The sequence below is a fragment of the Monodon monoceros genome, unplaced genomic scaffold, assembly GCF_005190385.1.
Source record: "Monodon monoceros isolate NGI ecotype Baffin Bay Population unplaced genomic scaffold, NGI_Narwhal_1 Super_Scaffold_2, whole genome shotgun sequence".
Lineage (NCBI taxonomy): Eukaryota > Metazoa > Chordata > Mammalia > Artiodactyla > Monodontidae > Monodon > Monodon monoceros.
In genome coordinates, this window is record NW_021703776.1 from 8877334 (window position 1) to 8901182 (window position 23849).

At 42.1% G+C, this 23849-nt stretch overlaps 1 protein-coding gene and 1 non-coding gene across 2 annotated transcripts; both read left to right on the plus strand.

Moving 5' to 3' along the window:
- Positions 1 to 949: 949 nt before the first annotated feature.
- Positions 950 to 5353, plus strand: PURB (purine rich element binding protein B). The gene has a single exon (XM_029234240.1). It carries the CDS (start codon positions 963 to 965, stop codon positions 1878 to 1880), a length of 918 nt encoding a protein of 305 aa, XP_029090073.1. The 5' UTR covers positions 950 to 962; the 3' UTR covers positions 1881 to 5353.
- Positions 5354 to 16208: 10855 nt separating this feature from the next.
- LOC114902164 lies at positions 16209 to 16315 on the plus strand. Its single transcript, XR_003795389.1, has one exon. It is a non-coding gene; the product is annotated as a U6 spliceosomal RNA (small nuclear RNA).
- The last annotated feature ends 7534 nt before the right edge of the window (positions 16316 to 23849 follow it).

Genomic DNA, 23849 nt, shown 5'->3' on the forward strand with positions numbered 1-23849 from the left:
TAACTGAAGTGCTCAAGACTTCACAGCTAGTATGGGATTCAGATCCAGGCAGAGTGACTCTCAGCACACACCTCCTCCCACCGAAAGACATACTTTTTTACTTTTAAAATCCATTCCTGTTTCTTCAATGTAACACATGAAACACGTATTCTTCCTGTCAGTCCCTGTACATAGGTGTTTGCTAAAAGTTAACTCCTTTCCTAAGCGCTCCATCCCCACTACCACTGCTTAGTTCAGGCCATCATTTTTTCTTAGGCTGCTGTGACGGTGACGATGTTATCATGCATGTTCCAGGCACTATGTACGGTATTTCACGAACTAAAAATAAGAGTGCACATTTATTGAGCACTCACTATAACTCAGGTATTACGCTAAATATCACTCACGGCTTATCATCCAGCAATCCTATAAGGTTAGTTTTGTTTTGAGTACAGATGACCCCATATCCTCCCTCCTTTAATTCCTCCCTGCTTATAAAAATAATAACTGTATCATTTCCCTAGAATAAACCGCACTTATTTAAAGCGTACATTTCAGTGAGTTTTGACATACTTGTGAAACCACCACCACAAACAGGACGCAGACTGTTCCTGCGCTCATAAACTTCCCGAGCTCCTTCCCAGCTTAGCCCGCCCTGACCCCGGGCCCCCGTGGGGCCCGTGACGTCACTGCTCTGCGCCCCGCCGCCGCTGTGCGCGGCGCTTCCGGCAGCGAGGACGTGGGGGGCGGGGCTGGGTGGCGTCACGGAGGCGTGCGCCGGAAGCGGGCCCGGCGGAAGTGGCGGGGCGGGGCGCGGGGGCGATGGGGGGTGGCGGCGGCGGCCGGCGATGAGCAGCGGGAGTGCGTGAGCGGGCCGGCGGGCGAGGCTGGGGGGCCCCGGAGAACGAGCCGCAGGGCGGAGGGCGGGGGCGCGAGCGCGGCGGGCGGCGGGCGGCGGCCTGGGCGCGGCGGCGGCCGAGAAGATGGCGGACGGCGACAGCGGCAGCGAGCGCGGCGGCGGTGGCGGGCCCGGCGGCTTCCAGCCCGCGTCCCGCGGCGGCGGCGAGCAGGAGACGCAGGAGCTGGCCTCGAAGCGGCTGGACATCCAGAACAAACGCTTCTACCTGGACGTGAAGCAGAACGCCAAGGGCCGCTTCCTCAAGATCGCCGAGGTGGGCGCGGGCGGCTCCAAGAGCCGCCTCACGCTGTCCATGGCGGTGGCCGCCGAGTTCCGCGACTACCTGGGCGACTTCATCGAACACTACGCGCAGCTGGGCCCCAGCAGCCCCGAGCAGGTGGCAGCGGCAGCGGGCGCCGAGGAGGGCGGTGGGCCGCGGCGCGCGCTCAAGAGCGAGTTTCTGGTGCGCGAGAACCGCAAGTACTATCTGGACCTCAAGGAGAACCAGCGCGGCCGCTTCCTGCGCATCCGCCAGACGGTCAACCGCGGCGGCGGCGGCCCGGGGCCCGGCGGCCTGCAGAGCGGCCAGACCATCGCGTTGCCCGCGCAGGGCCTCATCGAGTTCCGCGACGCGCTGGCCAAGCTCATCGACGACTACGGCGGCGAGGACGACGAGCTGGCTGGGGGCCCGGGCGGCGGTGCCGGGGGCCCCGGGGGCGGCCTGTACGGGGAGCTCCCGGAAGGCACCTCCATCACGGTGGACTCTAAGCGTTTCTTCTTCGACGTGGGCTGCAACAAGTACGGAGTGTTCCTGCGCGTGAGCGAGGTGAAGCCGTCCTACCGCAACGCCATTACCGTCCCCTTCAAGGCCTGGGGCAAGTTCGGGGGCGCCTTTTGCCGGTATGCGGATGAGATGAAAGAGATCCAGGAGCGGCAGAGGGATAAGCTTTATGAGCGACGCGGCGGGGACGAGTCAGAGGGAGAGGAGGTGGATGAGGATTGAAACGCCTAGCTTCCCCTACGGGCCTCCCCACCCCACCACTAGAGAGCCCCCCTTCCTGTTCATCCCAGTGAGCTAGTGGAGGGGGAGCAAGGGAGGCCCCAGAAGGAGAAGACAAAATTTAAAATAATATAGTTAATTAAGAGAAATAACCATAAGAGAGAACAGTCACGGCCAATTAGAGAAAAGCAGTAAAGTTCCAAGGAATTGACAGCAACCTACAAAGAGAGGACAACAGCGCCTCCTCACCTGAGCAAAAGTCTCAACTTCTGTTGCTTCCCAGCTGAGGTTCCTAAATCCATCAGGATAATCCTGGGTGGGGTAGATCCTTGCACATTGGCCAAGGAGCACCTCTTGAGTTACCCAGACCCACTGATGACAGCTGAATTTGTATTATACCTGGGGTAACCTGGTCTTAAGATAGTGTCTTATCCCTTCACCTCCATTGAAATCAGCGTTTTGGATCTAGATCTTCATGGAATTCTTGTGAAGAGAGAGGCATTTGCAGTTACCCAGTTCTGAGGGTACAAGTTTTATGAAAAGGAATGCAACTTTAAGTAATCATAGACAGGGCAAAATAAGAATTCAGGAAGCCACCAGGGAATACAGAAACAAATCGGATCCATTTTTTTTTAAATGGTTTTGCATGGAACCTGGAACAAGGTCCATGTCTTGTCTTTGCAGAATTATTTTCCGGGATGCAGATGGATTCAGATGTCAGTCCTTGAACTAGAATCCGTTATTATAATATTTTGGAAGTTGGCAAAATTTTTTCAAAGATAAAAGCAGTTTTACATTGGGGGTTGCTGAGGTAGGCACAAGCAGAAATCAGGCATAAAGCACAAGGAAAACTGTTTGAGTGGATTGGTTGCTGCTCACTAAAGTTCTTCCCCGATCTCCAAATATGGAGGTCATGTCTTAGATATGAATGAGAGCCAGATCCCCGTGGCTCCAGCGTGTGAGCCAGTGAATTATGGCTAATTCGGCAGTTTCAGCCACTGGTTGGCTGGATTTTAAACCGTAAAACTTGAAGATATCTACAAAAGGAACAGTGGCTACAAGCCTGAGCTTTAATGGAATATAAGTCCTCACAGAAAAGTTCGAAATAACCAAAACTGAAGTCTTCATCTACCTTCAGTTTAATCTGTGGATTTGTTTAAACACTAAAGATCCTCAGGTCCAGAATTCCAGCAACATTTATTCTTTTAAAATAAATTTTTAAGAACTTGATCCATTGTATCAGTACCTCACAATCAAGTTGGCAAATGATGGATGAGTGATTCAAGCAGCGTGCCCTTTGGAAGCTGAAATCCATCTGAATGGAGCTGAAGTGAACGTGAATATGCTGACTATATCCTGGAAGCATTTTTATACCATCTTGAAATTTCAACAAACTGCCTTTTGCCAGTTTATCCAGCTGTCTTTCAAGAATAAAAGTTGGGGTTTTCAAGGATCGCCTCTTCTATATTTTAAATGGATTTTCAGTATGATCTTTACTAATCAAGTTAATCCCACCCCATCAAAAGGTATTCCTAGAAGTGTCAGAACCTAGGTAACTGAATTGAATGGGAGCTAATGTTCTTTCCAAAGTTTTCAGGTATACTTTGTGCAACACCTTCTCAACCAGGAGGCAAGTAACCCCACTTCCACAATCTTAGTATTTTTTTTTTAACTGCATGCCTGCCCTTTATTTGAGCTGCCTTTTAATTTATTGCATACCCTTTTTATTATCTTATTTTGGTATTCAATCTATACAATCTTTTTGTATTTATTGGGAAATGAGTAATATACAAAAAGGTCGTTTTCATGAATTAGTGGCTGAGAGGGAGGGAATAATTGTGTATATAAAATTAGGCTTTTTTAAAAATTAGATTTGATTCAGAATATCTCATCTTAGATTTTTAAAAAATAGTGGAAGAGCCACAAACATTGGTGCCCTTTTCAGACTATTTCTCTACTCTCATCATCCACAGTAGACTTTTTAAACAGATTTTTTTTAAAGCATTTCTTTTTTTAAAAAATTTTTCTCCGTTGCAAAGAATGTTTCCTAAATTGTATGGGAGCAATAGTATTTTTGATGTTTTAATGACATCTGTATACTTGTACTGTATTTTGTACTACAAGGCAGCTGTTTTCAATAATGTCCTGCTGTATTTACCTATGTGTTTTGAGTGTTTATTTCTTTGCTGCGGAGAACAAATCCCTAAATAGTTTTAGTAAAGGAGCTGAGAAGCTAAGCATTATTAGGTTTGCAGAAACTGTTTAAGTTTCAAACTCTGAGGCAGCAATGAAAATTAAGGTTGCAGCTCTTAGTTGATAGCTGTAACTTTTTCATTTTCAAAACATGTATAATTCCTGTAGAGACCAACTTGTTTTCCTGCTTCAGTGGTGGTTCTGTTGCTCAGCTGCTGTGAGCCAGTTCAGTTTTGCAAAGGTGCAGTACCTCTCCTTTCTAAGGGGTTGGTTTATTCTTTTTTCTTTTCTTTTTGTTTGGCTGAATTGCAGTAACTAGCCTTGCCCTTTCTACTCTGTAGAAACGACAGGGTCTTCACAATCCTTCACCAGTGGCTACTAAGCTATAATTAGCTGAACAGAAAGAATGTGGAAGTGGTCTGAGGCATATAGAGCATATGCCAAGAACACTACCATATATGGCATCAGCTTTGGTTACCAGAGAAATTTTCTTAGTCATTAGACCATATAACAGTAGTATATCATATGTAAATCTTTAGATATCAATTTGAGAATCCTCCAAAAAAAGGAGCAAAGAATGCATAAGCTATGTGTTGGAAAAAGTAATTTATATTAAAATTTTGACCTGCCTATGTAAGATTAAGTGGTAAACGTCATAGTGGTGGGTTTTTAAGTCTTAACCAATCTCAAAGGTTTGTTTCTCCTGCAGGGGGTGGTTCACGGCCTCCTCTCACTGCAGGAAGATTACAGGAGGATGTGGATTAATTGTAGCATTCACTGATCCTCATTCCAGTACTAGGGACAATAGAAATCTGCAAAGCATAGAGACTACACTTGGTGTGTGGTTTGTTAAACAAGGTGATAGTAATAGGCTAGCTTTTAGAACTCATTCAAAGTATTGCTTATTAAAGGAAATGATCTTTGTTAATTCCAGTCAGAAAATGGCATTGTACAGACTATGGGAAACCAATTTTTTTGTTTTGTCTTTCAACCACTATTATGAACAGTGATTTAGGGCTGTTTTTCAGCTTTGGCAAACATCCCAGCTAATCGCATGTTCAAAACAGTCATATTCTTGAGAAGTAGGGAACTAAAATTCCTTTTCAGATAATTGGTAGAATGTTTGTTTCTCAAACTACTGCAGTTACGGACATGAGAAATCAAACTTCAGGAACAGAATCAAAAGAGCAAAAATCTGTGTCAAGATACTCCTCTTCCCTTCTGGTTTCTATTGTCCCTACCTATCATTCAAGTAGAATGGCAGTTCTAGCCAGCAAAGAACATTTTCAGTGCGTATGCTGCACAGTACAAGATGTAAATCTGTATGGCACCAAAAGATCAAAGTGAAAACCAAACCAAAAACCCAGACACCCTATGTTACTATGGGAGGCATGTAGGTGGTGTAAATGACTGTAGCTGTGATGCACACATGGCTACTTGTCAAGTCACTTTCCATAATTATTTACTGCAAAATGATTGAGAGGCTTTGGTCCAGGCAGCCTATTAACCTACTACTTCCTTTGTTACCTTTCAATCACTTTGCAATAAATTGCAGGTCTTTTAAGAGATTCAAGCTTCAGTTTTCTCAAAAAACAAAACAATTTTCCTGGCTTATCTGAAAATGCAGGGTTGTGGGCAAAAGAGGCTGGTTATAATAATGCCCTCATATTGAGTGGTCTGTAAATGGCTGCACACTTCAGGCACTATAGTTGCTGAGGATGCTTTGTTAAATATGACCTTGACTGGCTTTACAGGGGGTAGAATGTGCTCTACACAAGGTATTAAAAGGTAACTGTTCATTTGTGTCTACCTTGCTCTTGAGGTGGATGAAATTAAGAAGCTTGAGTGTGTAAGCCATGCACATAGGTATTCTTCACTGTAAATTTTGTTTTCATTTTTAACCCAATTATGGTACTTTGTCCAATGCACAACTGATCTCTCAGTAGATATTCATTTGAAAATAGTGTGGCCTTGATCGGTGAGAAGGGGAAGGAAACAAGTGACTTTTTGCTTATGTAAAATGACTCGTTTGCCGAGAGTCATTCTGCAGCACTCTTAGTGTCTAATGCGTTTGTGATCAGTCTCCTTGTTGATTGGGGAAAGTTAATGTTTTTGACCCTGGAGTTATTAATTCAATTGAGTTGTCTTCTGTTTTTAGGAAGTATCAGAATTGCTGTGATAAAAAAGTTGACTGCTTTGATGTCCAATCTCAGGTTTTAGAATATATATAGTGGTGTAAAATTCCACTGTTAACTCTTAAAACGATTTTAATTTAGTACACCCTAAACGTCACCTGCATAAGGCCTGTTCAGAGAGCAGAGCCTCCCATCTTTTTGCTCCTTTTCCACTTTGTACTTCACTTGAGAAAGTGTCGCGTGATTTTACATTGTATATTTCCATTTTAACCCTGACATATTTCTCAAAGATAAAGCACTTTTTGATCATGAAATACATGGAATCTTTGTGTGATATGGATCATGGTTTCTCAGGCTCCCCTAGGTAATTTGCTTATGAATATCATTCTAACTGTGTAAGAAGAGTGGAAATCTTTGCTAATGTTAGAAAGTTTGTATTATTGATCTAGAATGCATTTTGCTAGCTTCCAATGGATGGGAGAGTAAATAATGCTGCATTCACAATATAATAAGTTACTTTCCCTTGAGCCTTAAGGTAACTTTTTTTTCTGTCAATAACAGCACTGAAGTTATAGTAAATGAATGAGATTACCAGTTTTCAGGGTTGGTTTTAGAGTACTGTAAATCAATTAGCTGTCTTCCTAAACAGTTACTATTCCTATTGAATAAACTGGATAATGGGTGTGTGGGTGGGATGGGGCGGGGGGTGGGGGGGATTGTTTGTAGAAAAGAAAAAAAGAAAAAAAAAAAACGGCATTTACCTAAAGAAAAATATAGACACAGAAGAAAGAAGTACATGACAATGCCTCATTTGAAATTCTAGACATAAGGTGGAAATGGCAAATTATAACCTCATTTCCCTGTTTTTAATCTAGAAAAGCAAAGTCATTAATTTTCAAGTGTTAGCCCCCAGAAGTTTCAAGAGATAGACTGAACGATGACTTCTCTTGATATATCAGTATCTGTCTGCTATTTAGTTAAAGTTGCTGTTCCCAGCCCTCAGTCTTAAAACTTAGTTTCATTACTGATGAATTTAACAGACTCTTATTACAGTAAATGTGGTCCAGTTGTCAGTATGAAAATTAAATTTGGAAAATACTACTGCATCATGAAAACTTATTACTCTAGTAATTTCCAATTGATATCTGTACCCCTGATCTAAGTAAGACCTTTATGAATGTATTTTATATCTCCTAATGAAATAGAGAATATGCCATCAATGTAATCACTTTTATTTGCAATCTTTTACTTTTCATTTGAAAATCTAACTCACGCCTCTCAGATTAGACATTCCAGTGGGGATAGGTAAAGCCATGTTAAACAATAGCAAATGCCAAATCGGTAGTGTCACTGCTCAATAGGACTTCTAATAACAAGAGGGCAGAGCTTTATTTGATGCAAAAATGTTATTTTTTTCCACAGGGGATTCTAACAAATGATTTGATGAAAGAGAATGACTGTACTTTTGATTAACGTGGAATTTTGCATCTAGGAACATATTTCATTTTCCCTATGTTATATGTAAAATATCCATTGACATGGATAAGAGAGGGCTGATCATACCTTTAGTATGATGAAATGTGGGCCCAGAGTATTGAAGAGGAAAGCAATAGACCTATTCAAGTTCATTGTCCACTAGCATATTGCAAAAGGAGGAGTTTGTCTTTTTTTCTCTTCCCTATTTCGAAGACATCAATGGGTAAACCTTTCAAGAAAATTGATTTAGATCATCTCTTATTTCTTAAAGGCAAACTCTTATCCCCATCTTGCCCTATGTTTCAAGATCAGGCTGGCTCGAAAAATCTTTACACATACTTGGAAATAGGGTGGCAAGTAGTAGATTTCTTCCCTTTTTAAATTCCTTTTGCAGGGACATATAACTGCAGGGAGAGTCCCAAGAAACTTGAAAAACAGGTACGTTTGTATCGTAGGAATTTGAGAATATCATTTTAAACTGTTCAGATATGAGGCGTTAAACCCTTTTCTCCCAGCCCACATGTCACCTGTGTCAAAAGCTCTCTGGATTCCTAGAAGCTAATAGATTGGGAAAAGTCCAGAAACTGATATTAAATCAGTACAGGGCACACTTAAAAAGAGTTTTGCATGTTATGGTAGCAGGCAAGTAAATTTGAGTATTTTTCCAATGATTATCAATATTTGAATAATAACTAAAGTTATCAGTGTATTTGGACTTCTTTTTTCTAAAGTTCTAGAATGATTAGTAGGAATTTATTCTTCCTTTTGCACCTTCATGCAGACGTTTTTCCAAGACCATTTTTAGAAGTCTATCCATCTTGATATATATTTCCAGATAACACACTTTCTATAGTAACCTTCACTGCCAGTCATATCTACCAGGGGCTTCCTTAGACTAGATTTTTCTTCACTCCAAAGTTGGGACTGATGTCCTGCCAGTAGAGAATCTATAGAAGTAATTTGAATGAATTAAAACCAAATCCTGATAGCAGGAGACAGAGCTTCCTGATCTAGATTTACAAGTAGAGTTTAGAAGTTACTTTAAAGGGGGTTTTGGAGGATGTCTTCAGTCTCTGTAAATATCCATAAGCTTGTGCATTGTAAACCAAGTGTGTACTCCTATGTATGAATTTGTAGAACTGATTTCTGCTTCAAGAGAAAATGCACCTTTAATTTTATAAGGTCCCTACACCTGTTAGCCTATAAATATTTGTAAATAGAACACTAAAATTTGTAGTGATAGGATCAATTTGGGAATATCTGCTGAGAGACCAAAAAGTTCATTTTTTTAAGTACCTTGGTTAAAGAGTAAAGATTATTCCTCTTATTTTTTAAAAGAAGAATGCACTTTAACAAACACAGAGCTGCATGGGCAATTCAAACAAATCCGTGAAATGCAGTACCCATTCAGTAATCATACTTCCTGGAAACCGTTCAAAGAGTGTAAATGGGCTGTTGATCTCACTGCCTGGAGGTTGAAGCTCAGATTCCGGTCAATTTAGAGATGAGCAGGGCTGCTTCAAAAGAGCAATGTGAATACAACCAGAAGCTTCAGTCAGGTCTGTAAAATGGCGGGTCCCGTATTTACCACTAACTAGCAAAACTGACAGAAAAACTCATAGAGAAAAAATCCTTACTGCTGGTGTGCACTCCTTACAATAGCAGACTTTTGCAGATGGAGTTTTACAGTCTATATTTAAAAAATTGTATGTTTGTAACAAATAAAGTATGCGAAAAAGTGAATGATAATCTTGTGCTGGTGTCTCTAATTTAAGGGATTACGTGGTGACCAGGAGGGAAATACCACACACCATCTGCTGGGGTTCGTAAATGGGTCTGGAATTGGGTGAGTTCCCACTTGAAATGACTTAAAAGCTGTTGCACATTTCATCTGAAATACAGCCAGTTCTAGACCCTCTGGGTTCCCAAAACCCTTTTCTAGTTAGTAAGCAATCTATGGAGTAAATCAAAGTGGCACATAGTTTCATACTTTGGTTCATATTCCAGACGGGCCACTTGTTGCTTCCCCTAATTTCTTTCTATTCTACCTGCTTTTAGGCCCTATCATTTCCAAAGGCTGTAAAGAAACTGCTACCCCATGTGTTCACTCATTTATCATAACTGACTGCTTAGAGAGTAGATTAGGCCAGTCTCCTATACCCCAAGCTAAAGGAAAAATAAAAATTTTATGTCCATGCATCCTGGCTGTAGTTCCAAATTTTTTGGTTTCACGAATCCCTTTACGTCCTTAAAATTTACTGAAGACCTTAAAGGAGCTTTTATCTTTCAGGGCTTTAACAATTGATACCTATCTATTAGAAACTGAATTGTTTTCGAGACAAAAACAACATAAGTACGTGTTCCATCTGCTATAGAGCAGTGACCTCGTATCATTTAGCCTCTGGAAAACTTAAAAACTTGTGAGAGAATGAAAGTGAACAAGGCAGCTAACAATGTTGTTAGGAAAGTAGATTAGACTTCTGGACTCCCTAAAAGTCTTGGGCCTCTGGAGGTTTCTGGATCACCCTTTGAGAACCACTGAACTAGACTGGTATGTAAATCATGCTTTTCTGAAGATAAGGGGTGGGGTTGGAAAAGACCTAAAATAGCTTAATCCTTTAGTTCTCCCTATGATCGATCTCTGTATTAGAAGCTCTTACTATAAATTACTCCTATCACCACCCCAGCCCACACACGTATGTAATTTTCCTGTGACTGTCCACTTCTTTGACCTGGCAGTGCTCAACGCTGGCTGCAGAACCACTTGGAGAGCCTTGAATACTCATGCCCAGGCACCATCCAGACCAACTGGATCAGAATTTGGGGGACATAAACCCAGTGTTTTGTGTGTTCTGTTCTACCTCTTAATTCCTGAGCTCCCTCAAGGGAGTCTAGTCAGTCAGGGATGAGAACCAGTGGCCTGCGGTACGAAGAGAAAGGGATGAAAGGCTGGGAATCTCTGCTAGAGGGAATAAAAGAAACTCAGGATGGCAGAGCATTCCCTGAACATATGGCTTTCACCTTGTGACTCCTGTTGCCCACGTTACCCACACTACCACTTAAACCCCCAAATAACTAATCATGGGAAAAGTTTGCAAATGGAATCATGGAGCTTTGTATTGGTAGCCCCCTCACTGGGGAAATCTGGGGCTTTTACTAGCACAGAGAACCCTTGAGTGTGCACTGGAGTCACCTGGAGAGCTGATTACTGAGCCACCTACCCCCACCCACCCACCCACCCTGCCAAGTTTCTGAGTGCGCAGGTCTGGGTGGAACCTGAGAAGCTACATTTCTAACAAGTTCCCAGGTGATGCTGCTGCTGCTAGTTGAGGATCACTCTTTGAGACTCGCTGCAGAAATCACAAAAGTTCTGGTAAAAATTACCTCACTTGCCACCAACTGACAGAGGTCAGGAAGCCTTTACCCTGACGCATTAGTTCTGCCATAGCCCCGCTGAATTTTTTAGCTTGGTATGAAGTTGTCACCTAACAAATTTAAGGACTAGATGTAGCCAGGCTATAACCTGAGGAGTTCTATTGGAGCCAGCGCCTCAAGGAATAGGGGTTTTACTTCATAGTTTCGGTATTGTGGATGTTGTAAGCTAGGTACTATCCCCGAATCTGTCATAAACTAATAGGGTGACTGAGCTAGTATCTTTAACACTTAAAAATCCTAAGGTCCTACAACAGTGTCTAGTTTCCCCAGAGAAGCCAAGCCTTTGGTTCTCAAGAAAATGAGAGCCACCTGGTGGTCAGTGATGAAACCTTTTTAAATAACCTTTGTGAGGTCATACCATTTGTAAATTCATTCATTCAGTTCATTATTAGGTAGCTACTATATGCCATGTATTATATACTAGGTGTAGAAAATATGGTCCACGGTCCGAGTGGAACTTACAGTTTAGTCCGGAGAAAGAATAGAAAGCTTTTAGGAAGAACTAGAAGGAACTAAGTCACATTGGGCTGAGGTATATTTAGGGTTCAAAAGTCCTGGTTTACGTGACCCTGGGTCTCCAGGAGGCTAGGATGGGTTGCAGCTCAAACTTACTAGACATATCTCCCTCCTCAGTAAAACACCTCTGTGCAATCTCAAATCCTGAGAAGTCGCTTCCCCAGACCCCAGGGAGGAAGTGGGCCCAGCGTAGGTGGACAGAGGAAGGAAGGAGTAGGAGAATCAGCTCAGAGCCCTGGTCCGTGTTCTCATCATACAGTCAGGACCTGGGAGGGGCGAGGTCCCGTCGCCGGGGCACGGGCTCCAGGCTCACGGGTAGTGAGCACTAGCACTGGGCTTTGACCAGGTCCAGTAGGTGCTCCTCCTTGCTCGTGCTTCCATCAAGAAGAGATGAAGAGGGGCTTCCCTGGTGGCGCAGTGGTTAAGAATCCACCTGCCAATGCAGGGGACACGGGTTCGAGCCCTGGTCCGGGAAGATCCCACATGCCACAGAGCAACTAAGCCCACGCATCACAACTACTAAGCCTGTACACCTAGAGCCCGTGCTCCACGACAAGAGAAGCCACGGCAATGAGAAGCCCGCACACTGCAATGAAGAGTAGCCCCCACTCGCCTCAACTCGAGAAAGCTCACGCGCAGCAGCAAAGACCCAACGCAAAAATAAATAAATAAAATTTTTTAAAAATTGTCTAAAAAAAAAAAAAAGATTTAGAGGGACTTCCCTGGTGGTCAAGAGGGTAAGACTCCACACTCCCAACGCAGGGCGGCCGGGTTCGATCCCTGGTCGGCGAGCTAGATTCCCGCATGCCGCAACTAAGGAGTCCACATGGCACAACGAAGAGCCCGCGTGCCACAGCTAAGACCCGGCACAACCAAAATAAATAAATAAATAAATGGTTTTTTTTTTGAGTGAGAGGTTCCTAATGAGATCGGAGTAAACCAGTCTCCCTCACTAGTAACCAAGCCTCAATCCAGGCAGTCGAGAAATAAAGAATTAGATTTGCAACATAATTCCCGGCCCAGGCCTTTACTCCTTAAAGAGACAGCAGCAGTGAAACCATAAAAGAAGATATTCCCCACTCAAGAGGTAACTTCTCTTCTGTAGTACTCTGGTAGACCTCTCAGTGGGCCCAATAAAGGGCTCCAAACTAGTCAGTGGCAAGAGTGAACACACATCTAAATTGGTTCTCTCATCTGCTATACCACACTGCCACAGAAAGGAGAACACGCCTATGCTAGGAGCCTAAGATGACACATGATGAATCCACAGGTATTCCACAAAGCTCTGCAGAACCTCATGTGATTTCTGCCCGAAGGCAGTCACATGTGGAAACTGTGGGTCACACTCATTGTTTTCAGGATACGTATCTGAGAACAAAATTTAAAATAGTTCCCCAAGTTAAAAAAGATAAAAGAAAAACATGCCAATTTGATTCATTTGTATCAACGATTAAAAAATAAAATGCTAGTCTTCTATCAGGGCGAACAGCTTAGGATCCCCAATTCAATCATAAGTACCAACAGCACACCCTCTATCTGTTAAAATCATGTCCTCGCCAGAACACAAATGGTTACACAAGTCACATTGCCGGAGTGGACTGGAACCAGATAGGTACTCAATACGAAATCAGTGACATAAAGCAATGTGGACCTGAAAATAGCTCCTTTTATGTCATTTTGTATTTTCCCTATCCTAGATGTCAAACCAAGAAATAGCCAAGTCAGTAAGAATGAGCAGTGGTCCATTTATTCAACTATAGATCAGGATTCCCATGGGTAGTTTATAGAACAGAGGCTGGGGAGGATGGACTAAAGCTCTCGAACCCATCGGTACAGGACTGGCCAAGACACAACCATCACACAGGCTTCCCCATCTTCTCAACTTCGAGACTCTTCCAGGAAGCTCTCCCTAGATATCCCACCCTCAAAACGGCCCTGTCCTTGGCCTCATTTATTCACTACCCCTCATAATTGACAGGCATTGTTTTTGGCAGTTATAATCTCCAAACTTTCCTTCATTATAAAAATTAATGCAGGGACTTCCCTCGTGGTCCAGTGGTTAAGACTCTGTGCTCCCAATGCAGGGGGCCTGGGTTCAGTCCCTGGTCAGGGAACTAGATCCCACATGCTGGAACTAAAAAAAAGATCCCACATGCCACAACTACGACCCAGCACAGTCAAATAAATATTTTTTTAAAAATTAATGCATACTTATTTTAACAAATGTGAACAGAAGAGAATCACTGTAAAGAAATAAAAATGAATGTGCTCTCTTTCTCCAAACCCACTTCTTAAAGGTAACTACTGTTAAATAATTTAGCATACCTCCTTTTGAAATTTTTTGATAGTTTAAAAAAACTCAACAGTATTAAATGGCGAATCACATTTATGTATGTATTGATATATATTGAAAAAAATGTATTAACTAAATAGGTTTAATAAGGAGTTCATGTTAGGTACATTGATGGCTGTTTCCTGTGGTATTTTCTAATGTACATATTTTTAAGCTGTGCCACAAAGCCAACAACTCTTATGCAGAAATTAAATTGAAAAGTAATTTAATTTTCATTATTTTAGGTTCCATTCAATCTGGCACAGGCAAATATACCTTCTCTGGTGGTAAAACAAAGAACTCTCCAGCCTCCAGATTTAGAGAAAATGTCTGTATTCCGTGAGTTCTGATAAATGGAGCATTTGCTGGTTGCATTTCATAGATCTGTTCTACTTTGTGTGTATTTGTCTTTCAGGTAAACAACTTGCATATAAAATTAATAAATCAATAAATGAAGTGATTGCTGAGAATTCTTTCAGCTGGGTACAGGGACCCAGTTACCCTTAGCTTTTGTGTTAAGAAATTATTGTTAATGAATAATTTGTTATAAGACCTACAGTGAGGTATTTTTGTCTGTACATTAAAAAAAATTATACCTACATCTAGCTGCTTCTGACCTTGAAGATTTTGCTCAGAATTCAGAAACCACCCTATGAATATATAGTGTCCTCTATAATGCATAGTTCAGGACAGAAAGGCAGATTCCCCACGCTAGTATAAATAATGTAAAAAGAGAAAGCATGTTAGGTTCTGAGGAAGAATAAAAGAAAACAGTCTTCTGACGGAAGGAGATCTGTTGTCAGCAATGTGGAATGTTCTAGTCCAGCAGCTGCTGACTTTCCAGCAGTGAAAACCCAGCTGGTGACATCACTCAGGAAAGTGACTCATCAGAGCAGTGGGATTTCATTTGTCTACTCCTCATTCCACACCATACCTTTTCTGGTGGGGACTGCAAGTTCTCTTTCGGATACAACTGCTCAACTCTCCCCAACTTTCGTCAGCTCAAGGTTTTCTCTTTTGTGGACAAGAAACAAGTTTATGGGGAATTTTGGGGGCTTTTGTTTTGGAGTTTCTACACTGCACCTACCATTTAGACTTCAAAGGTCACACTTTGATGGGGCTAGCTCTTCTATTTTCCCTAAAAGCTGCTTTCATCTGCCCTCTAAGGACCAGGCCTGACAGTTGCTAGGGTGTGTTCCAGAGTAGAGCAGGAGGCAGTGGTCATTCTTTGATTCTTTAGGCCCAACAGGGGGCCTTTCCACGTGCCCATCAAGCCCACAAACTTGGTCTTCCCAGGATTCAGTGACCGGGCATTGTGATGTTTTCACTGTACTAACTTTGAAACAAGGAGCACACAGGTTACTACGCTCAGGAGAAGGTACTCTACCATTGTTAAAATTCAATATTAATAGATGACTGACACACATAATGTTCCAATGACAACTCTCCAGACTGATCCAGGTTCCCAGAAGAAGAGCTAAACTCTCCATAACTGGCAGTTTTTCAGTTCCCTGTGCTAGAACTATTTATTTTGTGGCATTATAGCCTTACTTACAGGCAAAGAGTGGCAACAGTTAAGAAAATATGACTATTCTGCCATGGCAGTTCCTGGATCCTTTATTTGGGTCCTGGGGATTCTGAATACATCAAGGTAAAAAGCAAATCACGTGTGTATAAGAAATAGATACAGACAATCCATAGAAAAAAAAGTTATACAAATGGTCCATAGTTATATGTTCAATCTCATTCGTAAGAGAAATGAAAATTTAAGCTATACTGAGATACCATTTCCCACCTACCAGATGAGGAAAAAAAAAAAAAAAACCACCCAACCGTCTGACAATAAACTCCATTGGCAGCCATTGGCAATTCTGTGGGTAAACAGGCACATTCATATATTGCTGTGGGACCACAAAATCCCCTGTGAAAACATTTGGCAATACCTAGCAACATTACCTAAGAAGTTACCCTTTGATCCAGCAATTCCATTTCTAGGAACCTACCCAAAAGATAGCTATAGGTTTTATAGAAATAAATAAAAAATAGAATTTATATTTCTTACTCATTTTTGACCAGATGTCTGTGTTAAACTATTACATACTATAATCCTAACCCTTTCTTTTACAGCAAGCTGAGAAACTTTTTACTTGGAATAACAAGAGAATTTCTTATACTTTTGTCTTTTCACTGACTACAAGTCAAACTTGAGGAGCCCCAGAATATTGTTTAAAACGAAACTATAGGATGCTCACTTAGGCAGCACATATATTAAAATTGGAACAATACAGAGAAGATTAGCATGGCCCCTGCGCAAGGATGATACGCAAATTTGTGAAGCGTTCCATATTTTTTGAATGGGTAAAGATGTGGCACATATATACAATGGAATATTACTCATCCATAAAAAGAAACGAAATTGAGTTATTTGTAGTGAGGTGGATGGACCTAGAGACTTTCATACAGAGTGAAGTAAGTCAGAAAGAGAAAAATAAATAGCGTATGCTAACACATATATATGGTATCTAAAAAAAAAAAAAAAAAAAAAGGTTCTGAAGAACCTAGGGGCAGGACAGGAATAAAGACGCAGACGTAGAGAATGAACTTGAGGGCATGGGGAGGGGGAAGGGTAAACTGGGACGAAGTGAGAGAGTGGCATAGACTTATATATACTACCAAATGTAAAATAGATAGCTAGTGGGAAGCAGCTGCATAGCACAGGGAGATCAGCTCGGTGCTTTGTGTCCACCTAGAGGGCTGGGATAGGGAGGGTGGGAGACACAAGAGGGAGGAGATATGGGGATACATGTATGTGTACAGCTGATTCACTTTGTTATACAGCAGCAACTAATACAACAATGTAAAGCAATTATACTCCAATAAAGATGTTTAAAAAAAAAAAAACTATAGGGACTTCCCTGGTGGTCCAGTGGTTAAGAATCCACCTTCCAATGCAGGGGAAACAGGTTCCATCCCTGGTTGGGGAACTAAGATCCCACATGCTGCGGGGCAACTAAGCCCGCGAGCACCGCAACTACTGAGCCCACGTGTCGCACCAAAGATCCTGTGTGCCGCAACTAAGACCTGATGCAACCAAATAAATAAACATTTTTAAAAATAAGAAGAAACTATAGACAGGTGGGTTGTTTTGTTTTTAATAAACAGATGGCATTCTTTTTTTTTTTTTTTTTTTTTTTGCGGTACGCAGGCCTCTCACTGTTGTGACCTCTCCCATCGTGGAGCACAGGCTCCGGATGCGCAGGCTCAGCGGCCATGGCTCACAGGCCCAGCCACTCCACAGCATGTGGTATTCTCGGCATGTGGGATCCTCCAGGACCGGGGCACGAACCCGTGTCCCCTGCATCGGCAGGTGGACTCTCAACCACTGTGCCACCAGGGAAGCCCCAGATGGCATTCTATACACTATTTTATCTCTTGCTTTTCTCTTTAACTTTTTTTTTTTTTATTTATTTTTGGCTGTGTTGGGTCTTTGTTGCTGCACGCAGTCTTTCTCTAGTTGCAGCGAGTGGGGGCTACTCTTCGTTGTGGTGCGTGGGCTTCTCATTGCAGTGGCTTCTCTTGTTGTGGAGCATGGGCTCTAGGCGCGCAGGCTTCGGTGGTTGTGGCATGTGGGCTCAGTAGTTGTGGCTTGCAGGCTCTAGAGCTCAGGCTCAGTAGTTGTGGCGCACGGGCTTCGTTGCTTTGCGGCATGTGGGATCTTCCTGGGCCAGGGATCGAACGCACGTCCCCTGCATTGGCAGGTGGATTCTTAACCACTGCGCCACCACGGAAGCCCTCTCTTTAACTTTTAAAATAGACGTTTACATATTTCAAAATCAAAAGAAAATGAAAAGGAAATTGAGAAGTCTTGTTCTTAACTGTCTCCATCCATCCCCAACCTTCCCACAGGTAGTGTTTGTTCTAGACAGTCCCATTTTTGTCTGTTGTCTCAGTGTCCCATTTGTCCAAGATTTAGCATTTGCCCAAGACTTTGATTTATTAAAAGGTAATATTTTTATGAAAATAAGCAGAGATGAGTTTTAAAATCGAGAAATATTGAGTCCTCCAACTTCATTCTTTTTCAAGATTATTTTGCCTATTCTTGCTCTCTTACATTCCCATATGAATTTTAGGATGGTTTTGTCAATGAGTACAAAGAAGCAAGCTGAGATTCTGGTTAGATCTTTAATTTTTTTCACCAATGTTTTGTAGTTTTCAAAGTATGTCGTGCTTCTTTTGTGAAATTTACTCCCAAGTACTTTATTCTTTTAGATACTATCATAAATGGAAGTGCTTTTCAGTTTATTCATTGCTAATATATGGAATATAATTGACTTTTTAAAAGATTTATTTTATTATTTATTTTTTTATTTTACTTATTTTGGCACGTTGGGTCTTAGTTGTGGCACGTGGGATCTTCGTTGAGGAATGCGGGATCTTTCACTGTGGCATGTGGGTTTCTCTCTAGTTGTGGTGTGCAGGCTCCAGAGCACGTGGGCTCTGTAGTCTGTGGCACACAGGCTCTCTAGTTGAGGCGTGAGAGCTCAGTAGTTGTGGTGCGTGGTCTTAGTTGCCCCATGGCATGTGGGATCTTAGTTCCCTGACCAGGGATCGAATCTGCGTCCCTTGCATTGTAAGGTGGATTCTTCACCACTGAACCACCAGGGAAGTCCCACAATTGACTTTTTTTTTTTTAAGCTTTTCTTTTTAATTTTTATTCATTTTTGGCTCTTTTGGGTCTTCCTTGCTGCACGTGGGCTTTCTCCAGTTGTGTCAAGTGGGGGCTACTCTTCGTTGCGGTGTGCGGGCTTCTCATTGCGGTGGCTTCTCTTGTTGTGGAGCACAGGCTCTAGGTGCATGGGCTTCAGTAGTTGTGGCACACAGGCTCAGTTGTTGTGGCTCATGGGCTCTAGAGCAAAGGCTCAGCAGTTGTGGCGCACAGGCTTAGTTGCTCTGAGGCATGTGGGATCTTCTGGGACCGGGGCACGAACCTGTGTCCCCTGCATCAGCAGGCAGACTCTCAACCACTGCGCCACCAGGGAAGCCCCCAAGTTTTTTCTTTTGATGTGGACCATTTTTAAAGTCTTATTGAATTTGTTACAATATTGCTTCTGTTTTATGTTTTGGCCCTATGGCCGCAAGGCATGTGGGACCCTAGCTCCCCAACCAGGGATCGAACCCACACCCTCTGCATTGGAAGGCGACGTCTTAACCACTGGACCACCAGGGAAGTCCCTCAATAGCTCTTTTAGTGGATTCCTTAAGATTTTCCATATATACAAGATCATGTCATCTGTGAAGAGATAACTTTTTCCTTTCCAATCTGGATGCCTTTTATTTCTTTTTCTTGCCTAATTGTCCTTACTAGAAGCTCCAGTACAATGTTAAATAAAAGTGGCAAGAGCAGACATCCTCATGTTGTTCCGGATCTCAGGAGTGAGTATTCTTTTACTGTTAAGTATGATATTAGCTGTGGGTTTTTCAGGTGACATATATCAGGTTAAAGAAGTTCCCTTCTAATCCTAGCTGTTGAATGTTTTTTTGATGAAGAGTGTTGCATTTTGTTATATGCTTTTCCTGCCTCCATTGAGATGATCATGTGGTCTTTGCCCGTTATTCTATTAATATGGCATATTGATTGGATTAAAAGGATATTGGCCAGTGGGGTTTTTTGTTGTTGTATCTTTGTCTCATTTTGGTATTAGAGTAACACTGGCATTATATAATGAATGGGGAAATGTACCCTTCTATTTTTTGGAAGAGTTTGTGATGGATTGGTATTAATTCTTTTTTAAATATCGGATAGAATTCAACAGTGAAGACTGGGCTTTTCTTTGTAGGAAGATTTTAAGTCACTAATTCAATTTACTTGTCATAGGTCTATCAGATTTTCTATTTTTTTCTTGAGTCAGTTTCAGTAGTTTATTATATCTTTCTAGGAATTTGCCCATTTCATCTAGGTTATTTAATTTGCTGGCACACAATTGTTCAAAAGTACTCCCTGATAGTCCTTTTTATTTCTGTAAGGTCAGTAGTGATTTCCCCTTTAACTTCTTAGTAATTTGAATCTTCTTTTTTTCTTGTTCAGTCTAAAGATTTGTCAATTTTGTTGAACTTTACAAAGAACCAACTTTTGATTTCATTAATTTTTTTCCTATTGTTTTTCTTCTCTATTTCATTTATTTTTCTCTCTAATCTTTTTTCTTCATTCTGCTTGCTTTTTGTTTGCTCTTCTTTTTTGTCTTGTTTAGGTAAGCAATGCATGCACATTGCACAAATTCAAGATGACCCAAGGTTTTTGTAAGGAAACTATTTTCCTGTAAAAATATTTGCTGCCCCTTTCCTTTACTTTGGATTTGCTTCAACATAATCCAGTGAGGGGAGGGGCAGATGTATATATGAATGTAAAATAAAACAAAAGTGGCCATGAGTTGATGATCATTACAGTTGTGTGAAGGGAACATCAGGTTCATTTTACTATTTTTACTTTGTATATGTTTAAAACTTTCCATAATAAAAAACTGGAAATATATATATCATAGGCTTATCAGTCAAGGTCCATTCAGGTCGCAGAAAACACCAGTTATTTGAACAGAGAGAACTAACGAAGTATTGGTAACTGAATACAAAGTTAACTGTTAAAGGGTAAAAAGAGAACTCTAAGGTGTCATAGAGGTTAACAAATAGCAGTTACCTTGAAGAAACAAAGGGAAAACCTTAGAAACCTAGAGGAAGGGGCCTGTGAAGCTAGGAAGAACTCAAACCTCTAAGGAAGGAGCTGGCTGGTTGCTCGTCGAGGGGGAGGGAGCAATGAGGCTGGTTTCACAAATGTTAGAAAAGCTGATTTAGCTGCTCCTACCAAAGGAACTGCTGCTGCCAGAGTAAAGAAGCATTGGCTGGGTGATGATGCTCGGAGGAACAGAAAGCACACAGAAAGGAAAAAGTCCCTTCTCCCTCCTCCACTCTTGGAGTTTCCCTCTAGTGCTCCCTACTGGCAAAGCCTAGCAGGGAAGCAGAAGGCAAAGCAGAAGTGTTTGCAGAGTCCCAGCCTCAGAATCACAAAGCTGAATGTAGTAAGTAGGTGGATACTGCATCCTGATTGACCTCATTAGAACCTGGCAGGTTCTGGCTCATGGAAATAGCTGCCCAGCCACTGGGATCTGGCATAAACCTCCAGAGATTTTTTTTCTTTTTAATATTTATTTATTTTTGGCGGCACTGGGTCTTAGTTGAGGCACAATGGATCTTCGCTGCAGCATGCAGACTTTCTTAGTTGCGGCGTGCGGACTCTAAGTTGCAGCATGCATGTGGGATCTAGTTCCCCAACCAGGGATTGAACCCGGGCTCCCTGCAATGGGAGCTCAGAGTCTTACCCACTGGACCACCAGGGAAGAGCAGGGATGTTTTAAAAAATAAAAAGAATTTGACTGTCCTTTACTAGACTGACTAGAAGAAAATTTCTGTCTCTTAAAGGCTTTATAATATTTAGGGGGAGTACTGCAGTGTTAAAGGGAAATTTAAAACTGAACACAGGGATTAAAAACTCCTGGAATCAGGGCTTCCCTGGTGGCGCAGTGGTTGAGAGTCCACCTGCCAATGCTGGGGACGCGGGTTCGTGCCCCGGTCCGGGAAGATCCCACATGCCGCGGAGCGGCTGGGCCCGTGACCCCTGGCCGCTGAGCCTGCGCGTCCAGAGCCTGCGCTCCGCAACGGGAGAGGCCACAACAGTGAGAGGCCTGTGCACCGCAAAAACTATGTAATTATTAAGGCTCTCCTCTCTAAAGGCTAAAATACTTCTACTATGCTGACAACACTGGCTGCCTATGCATAGGTAAAATGGATAACTGGAGAAGGTCTTTTCACTGTTCAGCCTTTGTACCTTTAAATATTTGTACATGTGAATATACTGCCCTATCAAAAAGTGACTAAATTTTTGCAGAGAAAAGCCATCGTCTTAGATCAGGCTTCCCAGCAGACTCTAACTGCCTTCAAGAAGTTTACTGTGATTCCACAGTAATACTCTTGGCAACATTACTATAAGAAAATGAAGGAAGCAGGATTAAGTAGAGGGAGAAGTTGAACTGCCATACAGTTCAAGCACTGGTGTTAATCACACAGAAAATTCTGGAGCTGGAACGGCCCTTCAGAGTTGTCCCAAATTAAGGCAAAGCAGCTGTGCAGTTACCCCACTTCCACCAGTCATTGGAAGTAGGCTGCCCGCTGAAAAGGGGTTAACCTTGGGTGATGCAGCTCCTTCTGGCTGAGTACAATTCCTGGGAAGAGACTACCGGGCAATGATCGGCCAACACTCTCAGGAGCTGAAGGAATAAGTGCCTCCGTTTTGAAAAGGGCATTGGAACTCTGTACCATAGCTTATACTATACTATATACTATATATATTATATGTACTATACTGGTGGTTCTCACATTTTAGTGTGCACCAGAATCCCCTGCAGGGCTTGATGAGCCCCACCCCACTTTCTGATTCAGTAGGTGTGGTTGGGGGTCAGAATCTGCATTTCTAACAAGTTCTAGGTGGTGCTGATGCTGCTGCCTAGGGACCACACTACGAGAAACATTCCACTGTATCTTACTGGGTTGAATCCAGCAAAGCTGAATCATTTGTTAATGTTTAGTGTTTATAATTTATAGATGCTAGTACCTAAGATTCTCTGGTTAGATGTGCTCCTTATGAGCTCATGCTGCCTTCTTTGCAACCCTAGTTCACTGTAAATTAGACTTTATTCACTAACACACTTGCTTTATAAAACAGTTAATAGGCAGTTTTTCTGTTTACAGATGCCAGAAAACTTCCATCCATTTTCCTTCAGTCTGTGGGCCTCAATATATTTCATTCATCTCTAAACAAGATGTATAAATCACTAAAGGGATTACTATTGTCTGTGATGAGAACCAGTTTCTGTCAATCTGACTCCATTTTCATCAAAATTTGAATCAATGACACGAAGGCTAAGGGGTAGAGAGTGGCAAGTGAGAAAATGAATTTCCTGTTAAGGAAAGAAGTTAACATTTATTGGGTATTTATTACACGCTAGGTACAGTGCTAAATACTTTCTCATACATTATTGAACTAGTGCTCGGTCACAACCTGTACAATAGGTATTGCTATTTTCAGTTTTACAAATGACAAAATAGATAACATTAAATCCCTCACCCAGATCACACAACTAGTAAGTAAAGGAGTCTGGATTCAAACTCAAGTCTTTCCACAGACCACACTGCCTATCTAAGTGGCCTAAACATGAGTTAGTATTCTTTCTTTTCATTAGCCAAGTGACATTTTCATGGTACTAGGTACTGTACCAAGCAAACAATGACAACCTAAAAAAAGAGTTCCGTGCGCCAAGGGAGACCAACACAGTTCAGCATGACAAGGACTGATGACAGTAGAATACACTGGGTCATACAGGGCACTTAATCCAAATCAGGGGTGTCAAGGAAGACATACTGAAGAAAGTGATGTCTGGGGTGGCCCTTGAAAGATAATTAAAAGTTAGCCAGGGAGCAGCTGAGACTGAGGACTGTTTCAAGCAAAGGCATGTGCAAAGGCAAGATGGAGTTTCAGGGGTGGTAGGGAGAAGCAACAAAACATAAGATAAGCAGGGGCCAGAAAAAGGTAGGGCTTTCTATACCATGCTAAGGGTTTGAATTTTGTTCTCAAGTCAGTGAGGTTAAAGGAAAATATAGTAAGATTTGTATTTTAGAAACAGTGGAGGGTGCAATGAAGGAGGAAGAGAATAGGACATTAGTTAACAGGTTTTTGCACTGATCCAGGAGAAAAATGACAAAGGCTAAACTGAATCAGTGGCAATACACACAGCAAATAAAAAAAGCCAGATTTGATATTCAGGAAGTAGAGGGATCTGG

Coding starts and splice junctions, on each gene's coding strand:
- PURB (XM_029234240.1), top strand. CDS start 963: ATGGCGGACGGCGACAGCGGCAGCGAGCGCGGCGGCGGTGGCGGGCCC.